At 50.2% G+C, this 21,638-nt stretch overlaps 2 protein-coding genes across 3 annotated transcripts in view; one reads left to right on the forward strand and one right to left on the reverse strand.

The window, feature by feature from the left end:
- Nucleotides 1–784: 784 nt before the first annotated feature.
- Nucleotides 785–21,638, forward strand: part of FOXC1 (forkhead box C1) — a 35,742-nt gene continuing 14,888 nt past the window's right edge. The window contains exon 1 of the mRNA XM_051799451.1: nt 785–3,425. Within this exon, the coding sequence (XP_051655411.1) occupies nt 1,570–3,273 (1,704 nt within the window). The 5' untranslated portion in view covers nt 785–1,569 and the 3' untranslated portion in view covers nt 3,274–3,425. The remainder of the gene's footprint in view (nt 3,426–21,638) is intronic.
- GMDS (GDP-mannose 4,6-dehydratase) overlaps nt 14,556–21,638 on the reverse strand; it is a 412,400-nt gene continuing 405,317 nt past the window's right edge. The window contains exons 10-12 of one of the 2 annotated variants that reach the window (XR_007906642.1): nt 15,923–15,991; nt 15,401–15,543; nt 14,556–14,942 (exon numbers count right to left, since the gene is read on the reverse strand). Coding sequence is in view for 1 of the 2 variants with exons in the window: in XM_051799489.1 (XP_051655449.1) it covers nt 15,481–15,543; nt 15,923–15,991 (132 nt within the window). In the remaining variant the exon portion in view is untranslated. Of the gene's footprint in view, nt 15,544–15,922; nt 15,992–21,638 lie in introns of both variants that reach the window. The other variant, XM_051799489.1, reaches the window with a different exon arrangement.

The following is a 21,638-nucleotide window of genomic DNA, read 5'->3' on the forward strand; positions in this document are numbered from 1 at the left end:
TTCAGAAGCGTTTGAGCAGGCAGCTGATTGCAAGCAGGGTGGTGCTGCTGGGGCAGGGGCATCCCACCCCCCCCTCCACACATACACTTTCCTCTCTGTCCCCGCGGAAGAGCTCCTGGCGGGGGAGGGCAGGGAGCGAGCCAACACACAGGCGTGGAGCCGGCCCGCCGACACGGGCGGCAGCCTGGAGGGAATGGGAGAAGAGAGGCCGACCGGAGCGTGCGGAGAAAACACACTAAGGAGCTTACAAAAAAAAAAAAAAAAAAGAAAAGAAAAGAAAAGAAAAAAGAGAAGTAACATTTCGGGGTAAACACGCGTGGCAGAGCGCAGGGTGTGCCTGGGCGGGAAGAGCTCCGGGGGAAGCACATACAGATATAGATATATATACACACATACAGGTGCGGGCATGCACGTCATGCGTGTACCCGGGGTGCGTGTGCGAGAGCGACCGCACACGTAAGTACGCGAGTGGGAGGGTGAGCGAGGTACGAGGCAGTAGGGGTCGGGCGGGTCGTCGCGCAAAATGCGCGAGTGCGGGGGGATCGCCGCGGGTGCGCAGAGGCCCGTGCGAAGCCGGGGCTCCGCGGCGCTCAAGGCGTCCGCGTGTGCCGGCGAGCGTGTGTGGCCGGTCCCCGAGCGCTACAACTCCTGCGGCTGCTGCTGCAGGGGTTTTTTTTCCTTTCTTTTTTTTTTTTTTTTCTCGCTCGCTCCTTTTTTTTTTCCCTCCTCATTCAGAGTCCCGGGTGTCTCCCGGCCGTCATTGGCCGCCTCGGCTCAGTGGGGCGGAGCTAGGCCGCCTGCAAAAGGAGGAAAAGAAAAAAAAAAGAGAGGAAAAAAAAAAAAAAAGGAGACCGAGAGAGGAGAGGGAGGGAAAAAAAAAAGGAGAAAACTGTAAGTGCGTAAAAAAGTTCTCGCCGTGGTGACGGATGCTCAAAAGTTCAGGAGTTTTTCCGATGCTTCCCAAAGCAGCCTGCGACTGAAAAAGAGACTGAAAAAACCGAGAGGGAGAGAGAGAGGGAGACTTTGCACTGGGAGATCGGGAAGGTGGATTTTTTTTCTTCTGCTCGCTTAAAAAAAGCCGACAAAACACATCCCTCTACTTTTGTCCCTCCTTTGCAGACAACTTGTTGCAGATCCCCGTGGAACAAGGAACTGGGACCGTGGGAGCCTCTTTGCAAAGGTTTTATTTTCTTAATACTCTTTCTGCGTTTGGAAGTTGCTTTCTCCGCTGCGATTACTTTTTTTCCCCTCCGCCGTTTTCTTTTTTAAAACAATTTTTCCATTTTTTTGCCCCCCTCCTTTTTTCCCCTCCTTTTTTGATTTTTTTTCCCCCTCCGCGTGGAGCGCGGGAGCTCGCCGGTGGGCTTTTCCTGGGCGAAGAAGAGGAGACTTTCGGCGCTGCCGTCGTTATTCTTTCTCCCTTTTACCGCGCTCCGCCGGGGGGGTGGGGGGGTGGGGGTTGCCCGGCCGCCCGGTCCAGCTCGGTCCGCGGAGCGGCGGAGGGGTGGAGGGGGAAGGGACGCGCTGTTTGGTCCGGCGGGGAGGGTGGGGGAAAGCTGACGGGAGGACATGCAGGCTCGCTACTCCGTGTCCAGTCCCAACTCCCTGGGAGTGGTGCCGTACCTCGGCGGAGAGCAGAGCTACTACCGCGCCGCGGCGGCGGCGGCCGGCGGGGGCTACACGGCCATGCCGGCCCCGATGAGCATGTACTCCCACCCGGCCCACGAGCAGTACCCGGCTGGCATGGCCCGAGCCTACGGGCCCTACACGCCACCGCCGCAGCCCAAGGATATGGTGAAGCCGCCCTACAGCTACATCGCCCTCATCACCATGGCCATCCAGAACGCGCCCGATAAGAAGATCACCTTGAACGGGATCTACCAGTTCATCATGGAGCGGTTCCCTTTCTACCGGGACAACAAGCAGGGCTGGCAGAACAGCATCCGCCACAACCTCTCCCTCAACGAGTGCTTCGTCAAAGTGCCCCGAGACGACAAGAAGCCCGGCAAGGGCAGCTACTGGACCCTCGACCCCGACTCCTACAATATGTTCGAGAACGGCAGCTTCCTCCGCCGCCGCCGCCGCTTCAAGAAGAAGGACGCCGTCAAAGACAAGGAGGAGAAGGATCGCCTGCACCTCAAGGACCATGCCCCGCCGCGCCCGCCGCCGCCCGCTGCCGCCGCCGCTGAGCCCGAGGGCGGCCCCGCCGGGGGCAGCGCCGCGCCGCCGCCGCCGCCCGTCCGCATCCAGGACATCAAGACAGAGAACGGCACAGCCTCGCCGCCGCAGGCCGTGTCCCCCCCCGGCGCCGCGCCGCCGCTCGGCGCCGTGCCCAAGATCGAGAGCCCCGACAGCAGCAGCAGCCTCTCCAGCGGCGGCAGCCCCCGCAGCACCCTCCCCTCCAGCCGCTCCCTCAGCCTGGAGGCCCCCGAGCCCCCGCCGCCGCCCCCGCCGCCTCCGCCGCCGCCGCCCCACCACCACGGCCCGGGCTTCAGCGTGGACAACATCATGACCTCGCTGCGGGGCTCGCCTCAGGCCGCCGCCGAGCTGGGTGCCGGCCTCCTGGCCCCTGCAGCCGCCGCGCCGCGCACCGGCATCCCCCCCGCGCTGTCCCTCGGTGGGTACTCGCCGGGACACAGCTCCGTCTACGGCTCGCCCTGCGGCCAAGCGGCCGCCGGCTCCGCCGCAGGCACCTACCACTGCAACATGCAGGCCATGAGCCTCTACGCAGCGGCGGGCGGCGCCGACCGGCCCGGCCACCTGCCCGCCGCCGCCGCCAGCCCCGCCGAGGACCCACTGCCCGACTACTCGATGCCCTCGGGCGGCGGCGGCGGCGGCGGCGGTGGGGCAGGGGGCGGCGGCGGCGGCGGCGGGGCGCTGGGGCACGGCGGGCTGGGCGGCGCGGCGGGCGGCCACCAGGAGGGGCACCACCCGCACCCGCACCAGGGCCGCCTGGCCTCCTGGTACCTCAACCAGGCGGCGGCGGCGGCGGCGGCAGCGGCGGCGGCGGCGGGGGAGCTGGGCCCGCTGGCGGGCGCGGCGGGCTACGCGGGGCCTCAGCAGGGCTTCGCCGCCGCCCCGCGGGAGGTGTTCGAGGCGCCGCGGCTGGGGCTCAGCGCCTCGCCGGGCGGCGGAGGCGGCGGCGGCGGCGGGGCAGGGGGCGGCGGCGGCGGCGGGGCGGGGGGCGGCGGGAGCTGTCAGATGGCCTTCCCCGGCAGCCAGCCGCTCTACCGCACCTCCGGGGCCTTCGTCTACGACTGCGGCAAGTTTTGAGCGCACCGCGTCGCGGGGACACCGCGGGGACTCTGCTCTGCTCCGCACCGCGCCCGCGGAGGGAAGCGAGCGCATCGCGAAAAGCTTTTGTACAGAGACAGCCCCAAAAGCATGTCTTGGTTTGTTAAAGGACAGTGTTACTCCAATAACACGTAAGTTTTTTTTTTTTTTAAATTGCTTTGAAAAATACTTTTTTTTCTTCCCACCCCGCGTCCCTTAAGGTGTTGTCATGCCCCGTTTTTAAAAGGGAGCGAAAAGTCCAGCGTAGAGTACCAACTTCTTCCCTTCTCCCCTTCCTCTTCTACAAGGACTTGTTTTAAAATGTAAATTGCGACATAGTAATTTATTTTTAATTTGTAGTTGGATGTTGCGGACCAAACGCCAGAAAGTGTTTCCCCCTTTCCTGAAAAATGACGTTAAAATTGACTGAAACGCTGATTTTTTTTTCACTATATAAAAAGGGAAACTGTATTAATCTTATTCTATCAATATTTTTCTTTTTTTTGTTGAAAATATTCTGAAGGTATTGCATTGTTTGTTTATTAATAAATTACCATTCAGTTGGAATGATACACGTCTGTATATTTTAATACTTTCATTTAGAGAGAGGAAAAGAGAGGGAAAAGGGATTTCATAACTAACTTTGTCGCTGGAACAGCTTGTTCCCCTCCGCACAAATTCCAAAGACCATTTAGGAACTGCCAGGTCGAAAAATCCCTTTTCAGTCTCTTCTGCAATATGTTCCACTTAGTCAGCTCGCCTTATCCGCTAGGAAAAAAATACTTTCCCATGGCAGCTCTGAGTTGGCAAATAAACAAACACGTTTTCTTAGCAATTAATGGGCAAGACCTGGAAACATTTGACCATACACAGTAGTATGACAAGATTATGGCTTTTTAAATAATATGCCTATGTAAGGATATATTAAGCGATAACTCCGAGATAGAAGTGCATGCAGCAGATCCCTGCCCTTGTGTAACTGTGTATATATATCGAGCTATTTATCGGTCTCTGTGTGTTTCAAATGTATTTATATCTAGGATTTACATATGTACCTATATTTAAAGAAGGATTACGTAGTTATTTATAGCTTCATATACGCATTGCATATTTTTCTAAATTCCACAGTGTATAGCAGATGCCAAATCTGTAGTACGTTTATTCTTAAATATAATGCAAACATATAAATCACTGCGTTTCAGAATTAATAGCAATGCGTGCAATCACATCTGTGAAGCTGCTTCTGTAATACCTATTTTTAAAATACTATTTTATTTCAGGGGAAAAAAAGTAGTTGGATTAAAGGGTACTTGTACAGTCCACCCTTACACCTTTATAGTAGCTCTACATTACTCCTGTCCTTCAGGGACTTCACTGGTCTGTATCTTAATTATTCGGACTGAAATTATTTTAAAACTATTTTGTGTGGGCGAATTTTTCGTATATAGTTGGAAGGGGGTTGTTTAATTTTTTTTTTCTACTTCCCCCCTCATTTTTCCTTAAATCGGAAAAAAAATATATATTACCAGGGTAGCAGATGAGTGCTGCACAGACTGACATCTTGTCAGATCAAGGATTTTACCTTCTGGACAATTTGCTACTAAGAACCTACGAGCCATGGGGGTCACCTTCCCTTTTTGTAAGTAACCACCAAAATGCAATAAATGCATTAACGTAAAAGAATCAGCCTTGTCAGTCATAGCCTTGAGAATAAGCTTACTTGATTACAGATACTTAAGGCCTAAAATTTGCTTTCAAGGTAGTACAGTTTCCTAACAGAAGCTCTTATCTAAAGGGAACACTTAGCAGTAATTGCTGTTGCATTGTTAAGGGTTATACCGTAAATAAATACAAAGGTATTTACAGTTCAGCCTTATTACCTCACTTTTGAGCTGTGCTTCCCTTCCAAAGCAATAATCCGAAAACACCTTCAGGAGATCGAATGAACATGGGGAAGTGTGTGTCATTTTATAACGCTGGCTTAGAATATGTTTTTGTGAGTGTAGCATAGTCTTTGCTTTTTCGTCATAATACCTCTAAAAAAAATCGGCCTTATTTATATTTATTTGTTTGCTAAGTTGGGTAAGAGAAGCTCAAATGCTCCATCGTCCGATTGTGGTAAAATTGAAGAGAATGACGAGTAAAGGCTGAGCGCCTTCGCTCCAGGGACACGTTTTAAATGCTGCTGCCCGTTTTTCACCAGTAAAGGGAAATAAAATGTTACCTATTGTCAGTCAGGCTCACTTTCTTCTCCCCACCGTCCCCTCTCCCTGTAGCGAGCCGAGGGGCAGCTAAACTGGGAGCTCCCTCCCACCCCCACTGCTTGTGAGCGGGGCTGCCGGGCCAGGGGCACGGCGGGGCTTTCACTGCCTCGCACCTTCGGTCCTTCTCCTTGGAGAGGGGACCCTCGGCGGGGCAGCTCCCTCTGCCCCGGCAGATGGGTTTGCCAGCGGGGTAGCTATGTAATAAGGCCATTCCTGCCCCCCGTCATATATTTAAAAAAAGTTTAAAGAAGGCACAGGGTAGAGGCGATTGCCTGTGCTATTTGCCTGTTATTTTTGTTGCGATCAGGCGCCGGCTTTCCTGTAGTTTGGGTTTTCTCAGCGGTCTCCAGCGGTAGGGTGTTTGTGACGAAAAAAATAGGGAGGAAAGCAGTTGTTATCCCGGCTTGTTTAATAACCCGTTGCATTGTCAGTGGTGCTGCTCGGTTAGGGGATCTGGGGGGACTGTGCGTAGCCTGAACAAGTGCGGTGTGTAATTACTGCTAATGCCTGGGGCGGTCCGCGGGCCTCCGCAGCGGGGCGGCCGCGCAACTTGCGCTACCCGTGGCCCAGGCTGCAAAAGGGGCGGGAGGAGTGGGCTCGGCGAGCTGGGGGGGGGGGGGGGGGCGGCTCACAATCAGGGAGGGGGCAAAGGGAAACCTCCTGCTCGGGCGCAGGTAGGTCGTGTCGGGATCCTCTGCCCCCGGAGGGAATATCTTTCCTGAAGTGACGTGCGTGGTCCTGGCGGAGGTCACCTCCTCGTTCTCAGTGCGATGGGCTGGCTCACCGCACACGCATTTCTGCTTTAGTTTTAAAATCATTATTTTTATTATTACCATAATCATAACTTTTTTTTTTTCTCCTCCTCCGCACAGAAATTGATCACAACAAAAATAAGATCAGTAGTGCTAAAGGTCCCCCCGGTAGGCGGTGAAAAGTGCGGGCTTGGCCGCGGGAGGTGCCCGTCGGGAGCGCAGGCCAGTGCCGCTGGTCCCTGCACAGCATTGCACGGATGGGGACCTGCAGCTCCGGACTCCGCCGGGCCGAAGCCTGCAGTGTGAGGCGTTGCTGCTGCTGCTGAGATGGGGGAAGGCCGGGCGGTCTTGCTATAAACCATTCAAGGTTGGGGCAGTGCCGCTGGGGGTCATGGAGCGGGGCTTTCTGACCGCGGGCTGCCCTCCTGTCTGTAAGGCACGAACTGCGGGCAGTGGGGCCCAGCGTGGGGTACGAAGCCTTGTTCGTGTTGTGCTTCCCTCCTTTTGAGAGTAGAAGGCAAACCCGAGCGTCCCTTCTGACCTATGATTGTCTCCCAGGAGAATCGGGCCTGCCATGAACGCCAAAAGAGATGCAGTGCGACCTTGCGCAGCGGTGGGCACGGGACATGTGCCTGGGCAACAACTGAGATGTGTCTCCGTAAGGCCTCGACATCTGTGTTGGCAGCCCCTACAGCGAACGGGGACGCTCGACCCCAGCAGTGCCTGCAGAGTGGTCCCTTAAGTGCCAGGAGAGCGGTCCCTTAGGTGCCAGGTTAGCATGGGGCTTTTTGTTGAATTTATACCTCAAACTGATTTTTTTTCCCAACTATTGCTTTGCTTTTTGTCTATGAAAAAGCAAAACTTTTTTTTTTAAATTAATTTGAGGGACCATTGTGTTTAGGGGTTTCTTACTTGTATTTGTTCATCTGTCATTTAAACTGTGGAAAATGTGGAGGAGAGGAATATTCTCCTAAGTTCCCTCCTTAGAATTTCTTCTTAAAGCAATTACAGTTCATATTATGTTCTGCAAAGGTCATAACCAAAAATAGCAGAGAACTGCACGCAAATAGTCAAGAGGACATTGATTAAAACCCCTTCTCTATCTCCACAGGCTGGGTTAGATGGAGAACATGGTGAGATTGTGTTGTGGATGGAAATGTTTAAAGGAGTGTTTCCGAATTGGCGTTTTACCATATCTGGGGTCCTTTCTGAAAGCCACGAAGTTCGGGAAAGGCGCTTGGAAGTTAGCATAAGACTATTTTCATACTTAGGTTCAACGTCATAACACTATCGGTAACTCTGCAGCGGCAGCATATTGACCGGTCGGCTGTATGCTGCCCTGATCCCCCCCAGAAATATGCTGCTGGAGCGGGACGAGCTTAAAGCTTCGCCTTGGCCTCCGGAGACTTGGCTTGCGCGTTGCGGGCCAGTCTCACACGGCGCACGTGAAGACCGGTGCGGGTTTTGCGGGAGGCAGAGTGGCGCTGCCGCTGCGCGGGAAGGAGCGGTGGCGCACGGCCGGGGGGCTGCGCGCCCCTCTGCGCCCACGTGAAGACGAGTGTGAGGTCAGAGCGCGCAGTCTTTATCACGTCGTAGGCAAAAGCGTGCAGCGCCGAGGCGCGCACATGGCGCCGCCGCGCAGGTACAGGAGCGCTGCAGTCCGGCCCCTAAGAAGCTCTCTGCCTCCCACTTCCCCAAATCGCTCATTTCAACAGCGACAGCTAATTGAACATTAGATTTCAATTAATTTGTCTCGTAACGTAATTTAAACTCCTCGGCGTACTAAGTCCATTTTCCCCCGTCTCTCTGTGTCAGGGCCGGGTGGTTTGGCAAAATGTTTTCGTCATTTTAAGAGGCGCTGATGTTTTGGTTCGTTTGTTTCTTTTTTAGAAGGGGAGGGCAATGAGGAACGCGGCGGCAGGCGCTGTCAGGGTGTCCGAGGTGACGCGGGGGCACAGGTAGCGCGCCCAGGCGCGCAGCCAGGGTAGGGTGGAGGGCGAGCTCAGGTTTACGCGGCAAGCTGCGCAAGAGGCTGGCGGGCCTGAACTGTGGAGTAAGGGAGCTGCTTGGTGCTCCCCCGCGGACGCGCGTGGGTTTCGATCCATCGGCATCGCGGTCACAAGCTCACGGGCTGGGAGGATGCCAGTTACTCTTCCCGTATAGCTTTCCCCCACCTTTTTTTTTTTTTTTTTCTCTTTTCCCTTCTGACTCGCCCCCCCGGCTGCTTGTCTGTGGTGAATCCGCCCCAAAGGTGGTGCGGTGCCGCGGTGAAGGGAGCTCTCCTGGTTTAATTACGCTGGGGCTCATAAAGCCATTCGCTTCTTTCCAAAGTAATAAACAAACGTCGCGTTAGGTCAAGATTGATGGTGTCCATGCAATAAAAACGGGCCAGGTCAGGAAGGAATAAAATTCAATCAGAGCTCGCGGAATCATTTTTCAGGGGACAGAAAGACAGAAAAGGAGACGGGGGTCAAGGGAGACGATGTCGCCATTCACAATACACCAGCCGGGAGGGAGGGGGGCGAGGGTTAACGAGCGATTGTTTTTTATCAAGCGGAGCCTAATTGAACGAAACAATAGCTGCATCGGCGGAGGAGGTCCGCCTCCTTGCCCTGTAGTTGCGGGGCCGGGCGACAGCCCTGTATTTCGGGGGGCACCGGGGACCCCTCGCAGCACTTCTGTGCCCCCCATTTTTCCTTAAAATTATGCACACGCACCTGGGGCAACGGGCAGGTCTTGTCCTAGGCCGGGGGCTGGAAGTGCAGATAGGGGTAGCGAACGGTCGGATGTGTAGGGGACGAGAGCGGGAGACCCCCTCATTTCGCAACAAGGCGTCGTAAAAGGCCTGCTTGGACGGCCGGAGGAGTAAGCCCCAGCTCTCCCGAGGGTAACTCTGGCTGGTCCGGCCGAAACAGGAACCCTCGGTGTCACTTGCAACTAACTCAGAGTTTAGTTCCGTGGTAACGCTGTTGGCGGCCAGCGATTTGGCAAGCGGCTGCGAGATGGTATTTGCCGGACACCCGACGGCTGGGGGGTGTTCAGCAGTGTTCAGGGAGAAGACACCAGCACAGCCCCGCGGGGAAGCCCCTGTGGTCCGAGGGGCATGTTTTCGTCCCGGCCTGTTTCACCATTGTTTTGTGCGGCGCGGGTCGGGGAAGCAGCCGGCAAAGGCTCCCTCCCTCCGTTTAGCCGGCAGCGTCTTTGGTGGAGGGGGATTTCTTCCTCCTCCCCCCAAGCCAACGCATCTGTCGCACACACCTCCGCGACCTTCTAGGCCCGTAACTTGCGCCTTGCTTGGTATGCGTGTGCCACAAAATAATAACTGTTAAAAAGTGGTTTGATGGGGAGGGGGAAGGCAGTTCGGGCTACCGATGAGATCTCCGGCAGAAATGGAATTGGGTGGTCGGTAATTTTTTTGCCCCCGAAACAAACACAGCTTGAAACGACTTGGGTGGGCAGAAGGGAACAATTTGTGAGCCAGAGAGCAAGTGAGCTGGGCAGGCAGCCGGCCTGCAACTTACCTGCTGGAGACTTTCACCTGACCTTTAGGTGTCAAGGGGCTTGCTTGTGCAGTGTGTTACCCCCACGTTCAGGTCAGCTGCTTTATACTGCGTTCAGCAGAATTAAAACGGCAACAATGAAACCCCCAAACTGAAATCGCCCCTCCTTTCCAGCCTCCATCACCCCTGGGGAGAATCCAGGAAAACCAACACATTTAGAATCATTAACTCTTAAAATAGCTGAATTTCCTCCAGTAGAAAAAACGCAAATTATTACACTGACGAGTTCAGCATATTTATATATTATACGAATCGATGAATAAACAGGTCATATCACTAGAACCGTCATCCCTCGGAAGGCAAGCGGTCGGATCAGAAAAAACGCCATTGCCGTTTTCCCCAAAACATTCCTGGAATTTATTTACTTGCCAGAACATTTAAGCGGCCGACTTTAATTTCTTTCGTTTATACTTTTTTTTTAAATAAATATTTAAAATAAGGAAAAAGAAGAATGTTTTCCATTGAACGATAATGTAAAAATACTGATAATATCATCCGTAGCAGAAGAGAATTGTTTAAACAATGTCGGTGCTTGCAAGATTGCCCAGTATAAATACATTTGCAGTGTCTTTTTGATGCGAGTTTCTAGTGGAACTCTTTCTCCTGCATGTGTTCTGTATATGCATTTCCCCGGTCCGATTGTGTGAAATAGGGCTAAACCCTTTAGCTAGCGGAGGGCACGTCGCTCTTCTCGTCCCGTCGCCCGGGGCCGGGGATGCCCGGCTGCCTGCGGCGCAGGACGAGGCGCAGGCGGCGGGCCGGGGCCGGCGCTCACACACCTCGCCCCTGCCAGCGAGGAGCTGCTTGCCGTTTTCCCCAAGCGAGGATTTATGAAAGTGTTAGCGGCCAGCGCTTCTAACCTCGCCTTTCAAGGATGAGATGGATTTTAAACTGAATAACGAATTGCAGAAAAATTACGACTTTCTCCCGACGCCATTTCCCACCCCCCAAGCTCTCCCCCGAGGGTGTGGGACGGTGGTGGAGCATGGAATGCATCGGTGCGAGCTCATTAGCAAAGCAAAGGTTGCAATTAGTGTCTGCTGCTGTGAAGCGACCTCTCCTCCGCCTGCCTCTCCTAGCCCCCATCACCAAATAATTGTAAAGTATCTGTTGATGTTTTTCTTCCACCCGTCAAAACGTTGGAGCCCTGCCTGCTCCAGGGCTCCGTCCTGGGTTTGTTGTGTCTGGAGACAATGCTCCGCCAGCGAACCATCAGAGGTGAAGGGGGGTCACAAGGGGAGGCAGGAGCGCGGCCCTGCGAGCCGCCTCGGGGCCTCCCACCCCTGCAAACCTGCCGCCCACAGGCGGGAGGGGCGGCGACCCCCGGCCGGTGCCCCTCTCCCCGCGCTGTCCCGGGGCAGCCCCGAGCACGCCTTCCCGGCTGGGCGAGTAGCGGGAAGAGGATGTGACCCTCATGTCCGCTCGGGGGGACGCGGCTGCTTTATGTGCAAGGGGCCGGGGGAGGTGGCGGCGGGGACTCTTCCATTCCACCAATTTACACCTAAATTTTATTTTTCTAAATACACTTACAGCAGTCAATGCGTTTCCGAGCGCGACCAGAGCCGGCCGCGGAGCTGCTTTCCCACCACCACCTTACCCCGGCGTCTGCGTACCCGAGGAGCGGGGCTACCCCCCCTTCAGCCCCCGTTTGCTTTTACCCTTGGGCTGGCGCTCCGAGCGTCGAGGTGTACTTTTAGGTGGTGCTGGCGGTTTTGCTCCGCGACCCCGACGAAACCCCCGTCGCTTTGTCTCGCCGGCCTTCCGCACCGGGACCGGGGAGCGTCGCCGGCTGCGTCGCCGGCGGGCCCTGGGGCAGCGCCGACCCTCGGCCCGGCCTGGCCCGGCCCGACCTGCTTGCAGAGGTGGCGAGGGCTTGTGTTCCCGTGGGGCCGACCCACCGCGGGCCACCGCCGCGCTCCTTGCTGCCTACGGGGACTGCAGCCCACGAGTGTCCGGTGGCCCCGAGCGGCCCTGAAAGGCCTCAGAAGAAGGAAAAATAAGATGAATAATTTAAGAAGGGGCGTTCGTGGCAGTTTTACCTTTAGCAAGACAGGTTTCTGGGGAAAGGCAGCGGCTCCCACGGCAGAGGTGAGGGGCTGAGTTATGGCTAAGAGACGTGGAGCGGCGGCGGCGGCGCTGACAGGCGGCGGGCGCGGGGGAGCGAGCCCGGCCGTCGCTGGTCGTAATTCCCGGCGCTGCCGGGCAGGGAGCCGCAGGCAGGGCCGAGCCGGGCCGGCCTTCCCCATCGCGCCCCAGCCCTCTGCAGCCCACTGGGCAGGAGCTGGACCGCTCTCCACTCCCTGCCCATCGAAACCCCCTCTTCCCGACGGGGCGCACGCCCGGGCAGCCTCCACCACCCAGCGCTGGCATTACTATCCCACTTCTCCTCTTAGCAGCGGTGCAGGGGTGAACCTCTCTGCTTCCCACAGTGCAGTGGGGACAGGCTGCCCGGGCGGGGGCTCCTGGAGGGCTCCAGGGCCCGTTTTTCCGGCCTCGGACAGGGCAGAATGTCCATAAGCTGGACACAACCACCAACCAGCCTTTCCCCGCCGGTGCCACGCAGAGGATCCGAGAAAGGATACACCCACCTTGCCTTTTGCTTTGTTCGGTGCTGCTGCTGTGGGTGGTGGGACGCTTGTGAAAGATGTGGGAGATTAAAAGCATGCTCGGTTATTTACTACTGGAGCTGCCCTTTTCCATTAACGAAGGTGCAGTGACTCCGTAAGAGACTTGAGACGGACAGTGGGGGGATGTATCTTCCGAACCTGGACCCACAAAACGCTTGACGTGCACACTAAACTGATGTACAGAACACAAGTCTGTAACTGTGTTACTATTAGCTATATATACAGTATCATTTCCCTAAATCGTAGTGTGCTAGTGTTTTGTTTTAGGTTTTTTGGGGGGGTTTTTTGTTATTACTTATTTCAAGATGTGATCCCATGGTCAATGCAAAGAGTGGTACTTTAGAAGCAATAAGAATTAGGCAAGGAAGGTAGCGTAGAGGGAACTGAAAAGCAATTCAGACCTTTGCCAAATGGTCCAAGGCAGCGGGGCAGTGTGCGTTTTGTCCTATCACAACCAGTGGTGTGGTTTTTTCCTTCTTAAAAAGGCAGCAAAAAGCACAAGGCCACCGCGGAGGGACGGCTTGGTATAGTATCAGTTTTTGCTTTCCCATCCTTTTTCTCTCTCTGTCCCCAATATAGAGAACGAAAACAAATAATGAGAACACTTCTCTTGAGTGCACTACACTTAAACATACCAAAGAAAAAAAAGCCGGGCAGTCGAAGTTTTCAGATCTCTACAGAGTTGTCTAAACTAATATTCAAATGTACCAGCAAGACTCCCAGTGAATCACTGTAAGCAAAAAAAAAAAAAAAAATAGTTCTCAGCAATACAAAAATGTGTTGTCATAAAAGCACTTTTTAAAATTACTGTTATTCCATGCGCCACCAAAGACCCGCCACCCGCAGCCTCTGACTGCTTGTCCGAATCGCTGCGAAGGGGGCAGCCCTCGGTGAGGCCGGGCAGGAGGAGCTCGTCCCCTCCCCTTAGCGGCCCCAGGATGGGGAGGCTGGGTCTGGGCACAGGACACCACTTCTCCCGTGGTAGGGTGTGCGGCGGCAGCCCGCAGAGCACAGCCACAGACATGCGGCCACACACGGGTGGGTGCCCACGGCAGAGGGGGCAAGAGCGTACTGCCGGGGCTGTGTAGCACATTCGCTGCGGGAGGGGACATCTAATGTAAGGAAGGGAGTTTATTGCTAGTTTATTCCAGAAAAAAAAGGCACAGCTGCGGAGTCATACCCGTTCGAGGAAAAAACATCCAAGAAAACTTTATATAAATATACCCACGCGTGAAGGTGTATACGCGCGGGATGAGAGGGAATGTGTGCGTGATGCTGCAGGGCGCTCCAGGCCTTCCCACGGACGGAGCTCTGCGACCAACTCGGCGTTGGTTTATGCTGGGAGAGCCCCGGTGCTCCGCGGAAACTACGCGTGGGGGCTGGAAAGCCTCACATGCGTAGGGCAGCGGTTGGAGCGAGTGCAACGGGGACATCCTTCCCTCTCCTGTTCTCTCTGCCCTGTGAGGGCTCGTACACCGTGCACCTGTAGGAAGGATCCCAAGCAGCGCCTGGGCTTCCACGTTTTCCTTTCCCCCTTGTGCTGGCATGGTCGCACTTTCGAGGGGACAGCCCCAAAGGAAGCGGCTGCTTGGGCTGCCCGGGTGCGCTCCGCTCCGGGCTGCGCGTTTTTCACAGCACCTCCGGGCAAATGCCGCCGTTGGCGACCGCTGCACCGAGCACCCTTTCTCAGGCCGGCTGGCTCCCCTCCGGCTGCTCCCGAGCCTTTCCTGTCACCCCACATCACTTCCATCACGCTCCCGCTCCCGCGCCCAGCTAGAGCCACAGCCCCTAGCTCCGTGCTCAGCCACCTCCCTCCACTTTTAACAGCGGTGTCCCCCTGCAGAAAGTAAAAAAGCAAGAGATGAACTTTGAGAAAGTGTATTTCCTGTGTATGTCCCGCTTGTGTTTCTCATTCTTTGCTTACTTCCAGGCAAAAAGCTAAAACGATGGGAGTAATTGATGGGTGGAAGATCCGAAACCAACGGGAAATGTATGGGCTTGACGACCTCTGGATAACCCGGGTACCTTGGCACAAAAAGCAAAAAAATATTTACTCACCTTGAAGTTTCTATTTTTTAAAAACTTTTTTATTTATTTTCTTTTTATTTCTTTAGTCATCTTTTGAGATGGTTCAAGTTCCCGTCTGAGGTTTAATTATAGTAAGCAGGAAAAGGGTGGAATGGGAATGGGTTAATTCTGGGGAGAGGGGGTCAGAAACCAAAACACCCTAAACCCCCCAGATTGAGGTGGTGCGGGAGAAAAAGGCTTTCTGTGACTCATGCACACTCTGAAATGAAGATCTGAAAAACACATTCAAGCCCCGGCTTGACTGGTTTGAAAGCAATTCCAGCAATTAGGAATTAATTCGGCATGGTCAAAAGGCGATTTCACTGCAAGTTATATCAAGTTATCCAAACTTTTGCAGAGTTCAAGTGGTGGAAATGGGCCGCTGGGGTGGAGGTAAGGCTGCAGAAAAGAAAACCAACAATTGTTCAGGAAAGACCAAAGAGGGGAAGCTGTGGAGCAAGGTCTGGAGGGATGGTGAGCCCATGTTAGCGCCAGAGGTTTGCTGATGTTGTTGTTGGAGGAGAGGGAGATTGTGGGGTGGAGGGCAGGGGATGCTTTGTTTCTCAAATGGGAGAAAGTACTTAAAACATGCTAGAGGTCCTAGGTAATAGAAAAATGAGTCTTAATTAAAAAATTAAATCAGTGGGCTTGTTACCTGATCAATATTTCAGGTTCAGTATGACCCTTCTCTAATTAATGGCAGGATACAGAGTTAGTCCAGGCAGGGCTGACCCTGGGATGATCTGTGGAGCAACAGGCACTGGGAGGATGTGGAGGGTGGAGGGAGGGATAAAACCGGGTTTGCACACACAGGCAGGCCAACAATAAAACCGTCACAGGGAGGGGCAGGTACCAACCCCGGTGGCTTATGGCAGTGCTGGCCATGGGTTGTATCCCTGGCATGGCTCCTCTGATGCCTGCCCAGCCCAGCCAGGGATCAGGCATTGGGATTGTTCCTCATGAGCTCCACGTCAGCGTCTACCATCTCCCTGACCAGCTCCTGCAAAGAGGGAGAGAGACAGATCAGGGCCCCAGTGCAGGGGCAAACAGGCAGTACATCAGGAATGCCCCAGAGCATGACAAGCCCCCTGGTCCCCCACAGCAGAACGAGGAGGGGAAGGGGCTTTGCTGGGCTCTTCCCACAGCAGCCCTGGCCCTGTGTGTGTCAGTGCATTGCTTTGCACTGGGGTGCCCATAGTTGCAATAGTGGCTGCTGTTTTCAAAGCAAGAACCCCTGCAGGTTCACCAAAAATGGGGTTTCTCAGTGTGCCCAAGTTGTCCCACACAGAGGTCCCCCACTCCCTTCCCCCTCCCTGTGAATTGCTTTTAGAGGATGTGAACACCCAGCAGGTACAAAGCACTCCAGAAAAGCCACTCACATCAAACGTGACTCTTGGCTTCCAGTTCAGCTTTTGCCTAGCTTTGGTACAGTCCCCTTGCAGAAAATCCTGTGGAAAAGAAGAGAGAGGTGTTGCAAGAACCATCACCTTCCCCACCTCGATGGCCTCCCCGTTGCTCATACTTCTCTGTGAGCCAAGCATGGCCAGGGCTGGACTCTTCTGAAGACAAAATATTTCTCTTCAAGATGCAATTTTAGTGGAAGCTCATATGCCTATTAATTCACCAGGAGGCAGCATGCTTTCACCAGGTTATTTCAGACTGAAACAGTTACTCTGTTTCTTGTGTGTGCACAGGGCTTGAACTCCAGCCTTATGGCCGTATAATGGTGAACATTTTGTAAGATGATGTTGTACGTCTTAGTCATGCTAGTGAATGAGCTGATTCAAATTCTCTTTTCCCCCATTTGTTTAAATAATGTAAATCACAGAGCAAACATGACAACTAGTCTCTTTCAAATAAAAACATGATCACAGACAGATGATGCTGAAAGACTGTAATGGATATGGGTAACCATATGCAATAGTAGTAAATGTCCAGCTTTTGAATGTCTACTAATTTTCTTCTATAGTATTTTGAGCATCCACATGCAAATAGAAGTCTAAATATCTCATAAATTAAAAGAAATTATCTTGAAAGCATTACAGAAACCAAGACTTTGGTCATGTTCACCTTACTGTTCAAGTATCCTTAAAAGTGCTACCACACCAAAACAATCCCACAACCACTCATCAAAAATAATGTAACAAAATTAAGCAAAGGCAAAAGCTCCTTTGACTGCATTTCTAATTGAATGCAAAACCTGACCTCATCTTTCTTTAAATTTCAAATAATGTGTTTAAACAGTTAGCTTTTTCCAACTGTATGTGTTCATTTAATAAAATATATTCTTTTTCCTCACAAGCTGTGTTTTTCTGTAGCAATAAATACTAAAATCATATCTGTCTAGGTTTAAGGAAAACCAGACAGACCCAGCTTTGTTAGAGAACAACAAGGCTAAGGCTGAATTCTCCTCTTGCATTTGACTTCATGGTGGTAACACAGCAAGCTTTCCAGAAAAATGCATGGTCTGCCTTTCTCCTCCCTTTTCTACCCCCTGACCAGCAGTGGAGCTAAGGAGCATTTTCTGACTAGATTTTTTAACTTGTACTGCTGCACGTTACATTTTTCAGATGCTCTCTTTTGTGCATATGTGGTTCAGGTCATGTTAAGTTCCAAAATCACCTCATCCTGTGCAGTAAAATGTAGGAAATTCTTCTTCATAATTTTGCTCCAAAAAGCTAGACAGCTTGCTTCCAGGAGCAGAGGAAATCCACCAAAGGAAATACTGCACTGAAGAAGGGGATGTGGAACAAACACGTCTGCCCAGACTTATTCCAGGCAGCATTTTTACTAGTTCAGTCTTCAGGCTAAAAAACATTTCAGCTCACCCTTAGAAAAGAGTAAACAGATGGATCAGAACAAAATGATATGAAAATAAAAAATGCCATGATTTCCTTAAATTAGACTAAATGATTTCCTACTGCAGCCCTATAATGGGCTTTTTGAAACTGCAGCAGACATTTGAGGCCAAGTCATGCAAAACCGCATCAACTTGAGGGATCCCCTGGAGGGTCGTGTGAATATGGATTACAAAATCTGGTTTGAAATGGGAAAGACACCTACTAACTTTGATAAAATTTGGATCAGACTCTAATGTGCTCATGGAGGTATGCCTTTTATCTGGAGTTCAGTTTAATTTACATACGTGTGTATATATATATGTGTCTGGAAACAAGGAAATCCTTCTTAAAATACTAATTTCAGTATAAAAACAATTGCTTTTTTATTCTGTCCTAATTCAAGCCATTAGTTAGAAGTGAAGTGTTTTAACACCACCTAGTTTTAAGTCATAAAAGCCATATTGTAAAACTTAGATTTTAATTTTTATGAATGTTATGTAAGTAAAACTTTTACACCCACAATTTTCATATTGAATACATTCTTTGCAATTGAGCCTTATCTAGGATACCGGCTTCCTATTTAAAAAAAAAAATGGACTGTGAAGCATAGAATGAATTGTCATGGCCTGCTATATGTAGCTGCATTCTGCTTTTGAACAGCTTGGGAGCAGTCTTTTAACTTTCTTGGACAAATGCTTTTTGTTAAAACAGTTTATCTAAAAAAATGCTTTACCTAATTCCAGCCCTTCATTCAAAAACATAAACACTTATCTGCTGAATAGGCCAAAATAAGGGTGGGGGGAGGTTGCAAATCTGTAAAAGTTATTTGCAGTGCTGGATTATACACAGAGATCACACAAACAACTAGTGTATTGAATCCATGTAGGTATAAAAAATACATTTTTCCCTTAAACTTTCAGATGCTTTAAAAGTGATGCATTAAGGGCATTAGGGCATAATCTGTGAAAAAAAAAAAGAGAGAGAGAAAAAGAAAGATTTAATATATATGATAATATGAATTCCCCAGCTGACTTAGGTTAAAAGATTAAAAATGGCTCTCTTGAAGAAGTTTGTGTACTTCTGAGAAATGCTAAACTTTGTTTGTTTACTTGAAAATAGCGTAAAATATCTCCCAGGCACTTTTAAATAGGTTCACTTACAGAAGTTACTAGGTACAGAGATCAAATTAAACCATACTATTAACACCATATTACACCTAAATTCGAGGTTTGATTGTATTCTTATTAGCCAAAATTTCAACATGGAATGGAAGTGATGACTGGAACAAAGCTATTCCTGATTAAAGGATTGTATTGCAGTCATGTTTCCTGTATTTATCTACAAGTAGCTCATAATATGAAAACAATAAGGTAATTACAATAAAATAAGAATATTAAAAAAGCTTCTCTTGGAACGGAATGACTGCTTGTTTATATTATTTAAGTCTTTCACTGAAACCAGAGATGCATCTGTCAGGTTCCCAAAAGGAAAAAATCCACAAAAAAAGACACCGCTCAAAAAAACCTTCAGTATGTTGATCATTAAAGTGTATTGATTTTTCAGTGCCAGGGCATCACTTTCTGGAGGTGCAACCAAATCAGAAAGCAAAGAAAGAAGAGGTGAAGTTCCACAGGGGAAAATCTGGATTTTTGGGGGGAGGAAGGGGCTGATTTGGTGGGGGGGGGGGGGTGGTTCTTGAAAAACAGCTGCTGCTGAATATAAACTACCCCATATCCCTGTTCCTGATGGAAAAGCACCTGATGAAATGACACCACTTCATGTTTTGTATTCCTTGTTCCAAGGATAACTTGTTCTGTGGCATTGTGCTTTACATACTGACAGGAAAACCCAACCCTTTGACTCCATGAAAACTCTGAGGATTTAGATACTGAGCTGAGTCTGCAACCTGAAAACACTGGTTAAGGCTTTCTGTTGTTTTTACAGTACTCAGATCATGAATGTAACATTCTTTGCTTTTAGTTATCCATTTTGTGAGGAACAAGCCCTTATTTTCCATGCAAATAGTTAACATACGTGAATAGTAATGACAAGTTTTACCTGCAAGCTAAGAGTCAGAAACAACATCCACGTAAATATTTAAAGAGAAGGAAGATGGAAGACAGCAGTCAAATTCCCTGTTGCCACCTGAGAGTAAATTCTCCTATGTCTTTCTGTGTAGTTCACTGTCATATGACTGTTTCTCAGTGAACAGAACGAGTTTATACTGTGCAAATTTTTCCATTTTACGTTTTCTGTAAGTGAGGCTGTGTAACTATGTAGAAAATACCCCATTATTACTAAATTTGCTTTTATGATTATTCAATTTTATTGTCCAAATGCACACACAAAAATACATACAGATAAGCAGAGAGAAATTTGTTACACAATGTGGTAAAGCATTTTAAAATCATGAGACAAAAATGTAAAATATTTTAATGTAAATATCACATTTCCCAAGCTCTTGTTCTGAGTGTCATTGCAAGTCCTATTATGTCTCGTGCAGTGATTGATCTGGTTTCACTGTGCAATGTATCACTGTCTCATTCAATTAACTTTGACTGAAAATTTAAAACCTCAAGACAATGTGAGAAAAAGGAAATAGTATGGCCTGAAAGAAGGCCAAGGCATCCTTTATTACTACAGCTCAGCTGATTCTCCCTCGAATGTGCCTTTACTGAAGCCAGCACCCAGTGCCAGCTTTTGCTTTCTCTTACACTAGAATAAAACTGAGATCAAGTCCTCAGTAAAACACCTGCAATGGAACTGTGCCCAGTTCCACTTGCTTTAGCAGAGACAAGGCTTTACCTTTAAAAATAAACAAACTTGATCTAAGCACGTAACAGTTTTACTGCATCTGAAAAGCAGCCAGGATTACGTTTACAATCAGCATAACCGCCTGGAAGGTGATTTTTTACATCAGAGCTCCCATAAGCAAAGAACACAGACCCAGCTTGGTGGAGGCTCTGGCTTGCATGTTTAGTCTTGCACTTTTTTGCTCAAGAAGTTTTGTCAGAAAGGATTTTAAGAGTCTAGGGACCATAATTTCCTGTAAGCCCCACTTGTGTTTTAGTTTCTTTATTTCCTTCTTAAAACCGTCACCTTTCACGTTTAACTCATCCCATTAAAAGAAAAAAATCAATAAATTAGGCAGTGATAGCTTGCAGTTTTGCATTTTCATCATTATAATTGAATTATAGAATGGTTTGGATTGGAAGGGACCTTTAAACTTTACGCTCATCTAATGCTCAGTCCAACCCTCTTGCACTGAGCAGGAACATCTTCAACTAGATCAGTTGCTCAGATCCCCATCCAACCTGACCTCAAGTGTTTCCAGGGATGGGGCATCTTCTACCTCTCTTGGCAATCTCTTTCAGGGTTTCACCACTCTCATCATAAAAAGTTTCTTTCTTATATGTTGTCTAAATCTACTTTCTTTTAGTTTAAAACTATTGCCCTATTATCTTGTGTCCTATCACAACAGGCCCTGTTAAAAAGTTTTATCGCGGTTATGTATATAACAAAGTTTGTCTTACGAAACAGTCTCCCCTTTTGTGCCCTTTTTGGAGCATTTTTCATAGTATTTTTTATGAGGGTTCAAGTAGCATATCTCAGTAGTAACATCAGTAGTAATGTCACAGTATATATGGGCATCTGCTGCAGCTTATTGCTTGGAGAACACTTGTTGTCCAAGTGTTGCACATACTCTGGTGGCTGCATGCATTGCTAGGCAGTTCTTTCACCATCAACCTTACCCCCATTCCCTAGTGTTCTATCACATTTGCCACCATGCCCAGGGATGTCATGTTTTAACCCAGATGCAATGTTGGAGAACAGTTACTGTGACTTCTTCCAAGCTATTCCCTGTGCACTCTATTAAGTAAAACAGTAAGATTTCATTAAGCAGAGCTGTATAGCCTGTAAACATGCACCTTGTTGGTGCAAAATTCAATGCATAGTTTAGCTAAGCTTGGATCAAACCCCAGAAGGAGTCACAATAATAAGCACTGTGTCTCCTGTGTGCTGCTCTACGAGTACTTCTGGAGATCCATGAGGCAGAGAGAGCACTGGTTTGACTTCTTTGCAAAGGGTAGTGTTTGTTATAATATCTATAGTAACAGCAAAAACCCCAGTGTAATTATAAAGTGATTCCTATCTCCACAGTAAATATGAGGAGACTGAAAATCAAACATATCCAAGAGCGAAGCCCAAGCCTAACAAGGAACACAGTAAACATCTTCAGGAATTTAAGATGAGC

This window comes from Manacus candei, unplaced genomic scaffold (assembly GCF_025592945.1).
Source record: "Manacus candei isolate 608988 ecotype Guabito, Panama unplaced genomic scaffold, ASM2559294v1 h1tg000049l, whole genome shotgun sequence".
NCBI lineage: Eukaryota > Metazoa > Chordata > Aves > Passeriformes > Pipridae > Manacus > Manacus candei.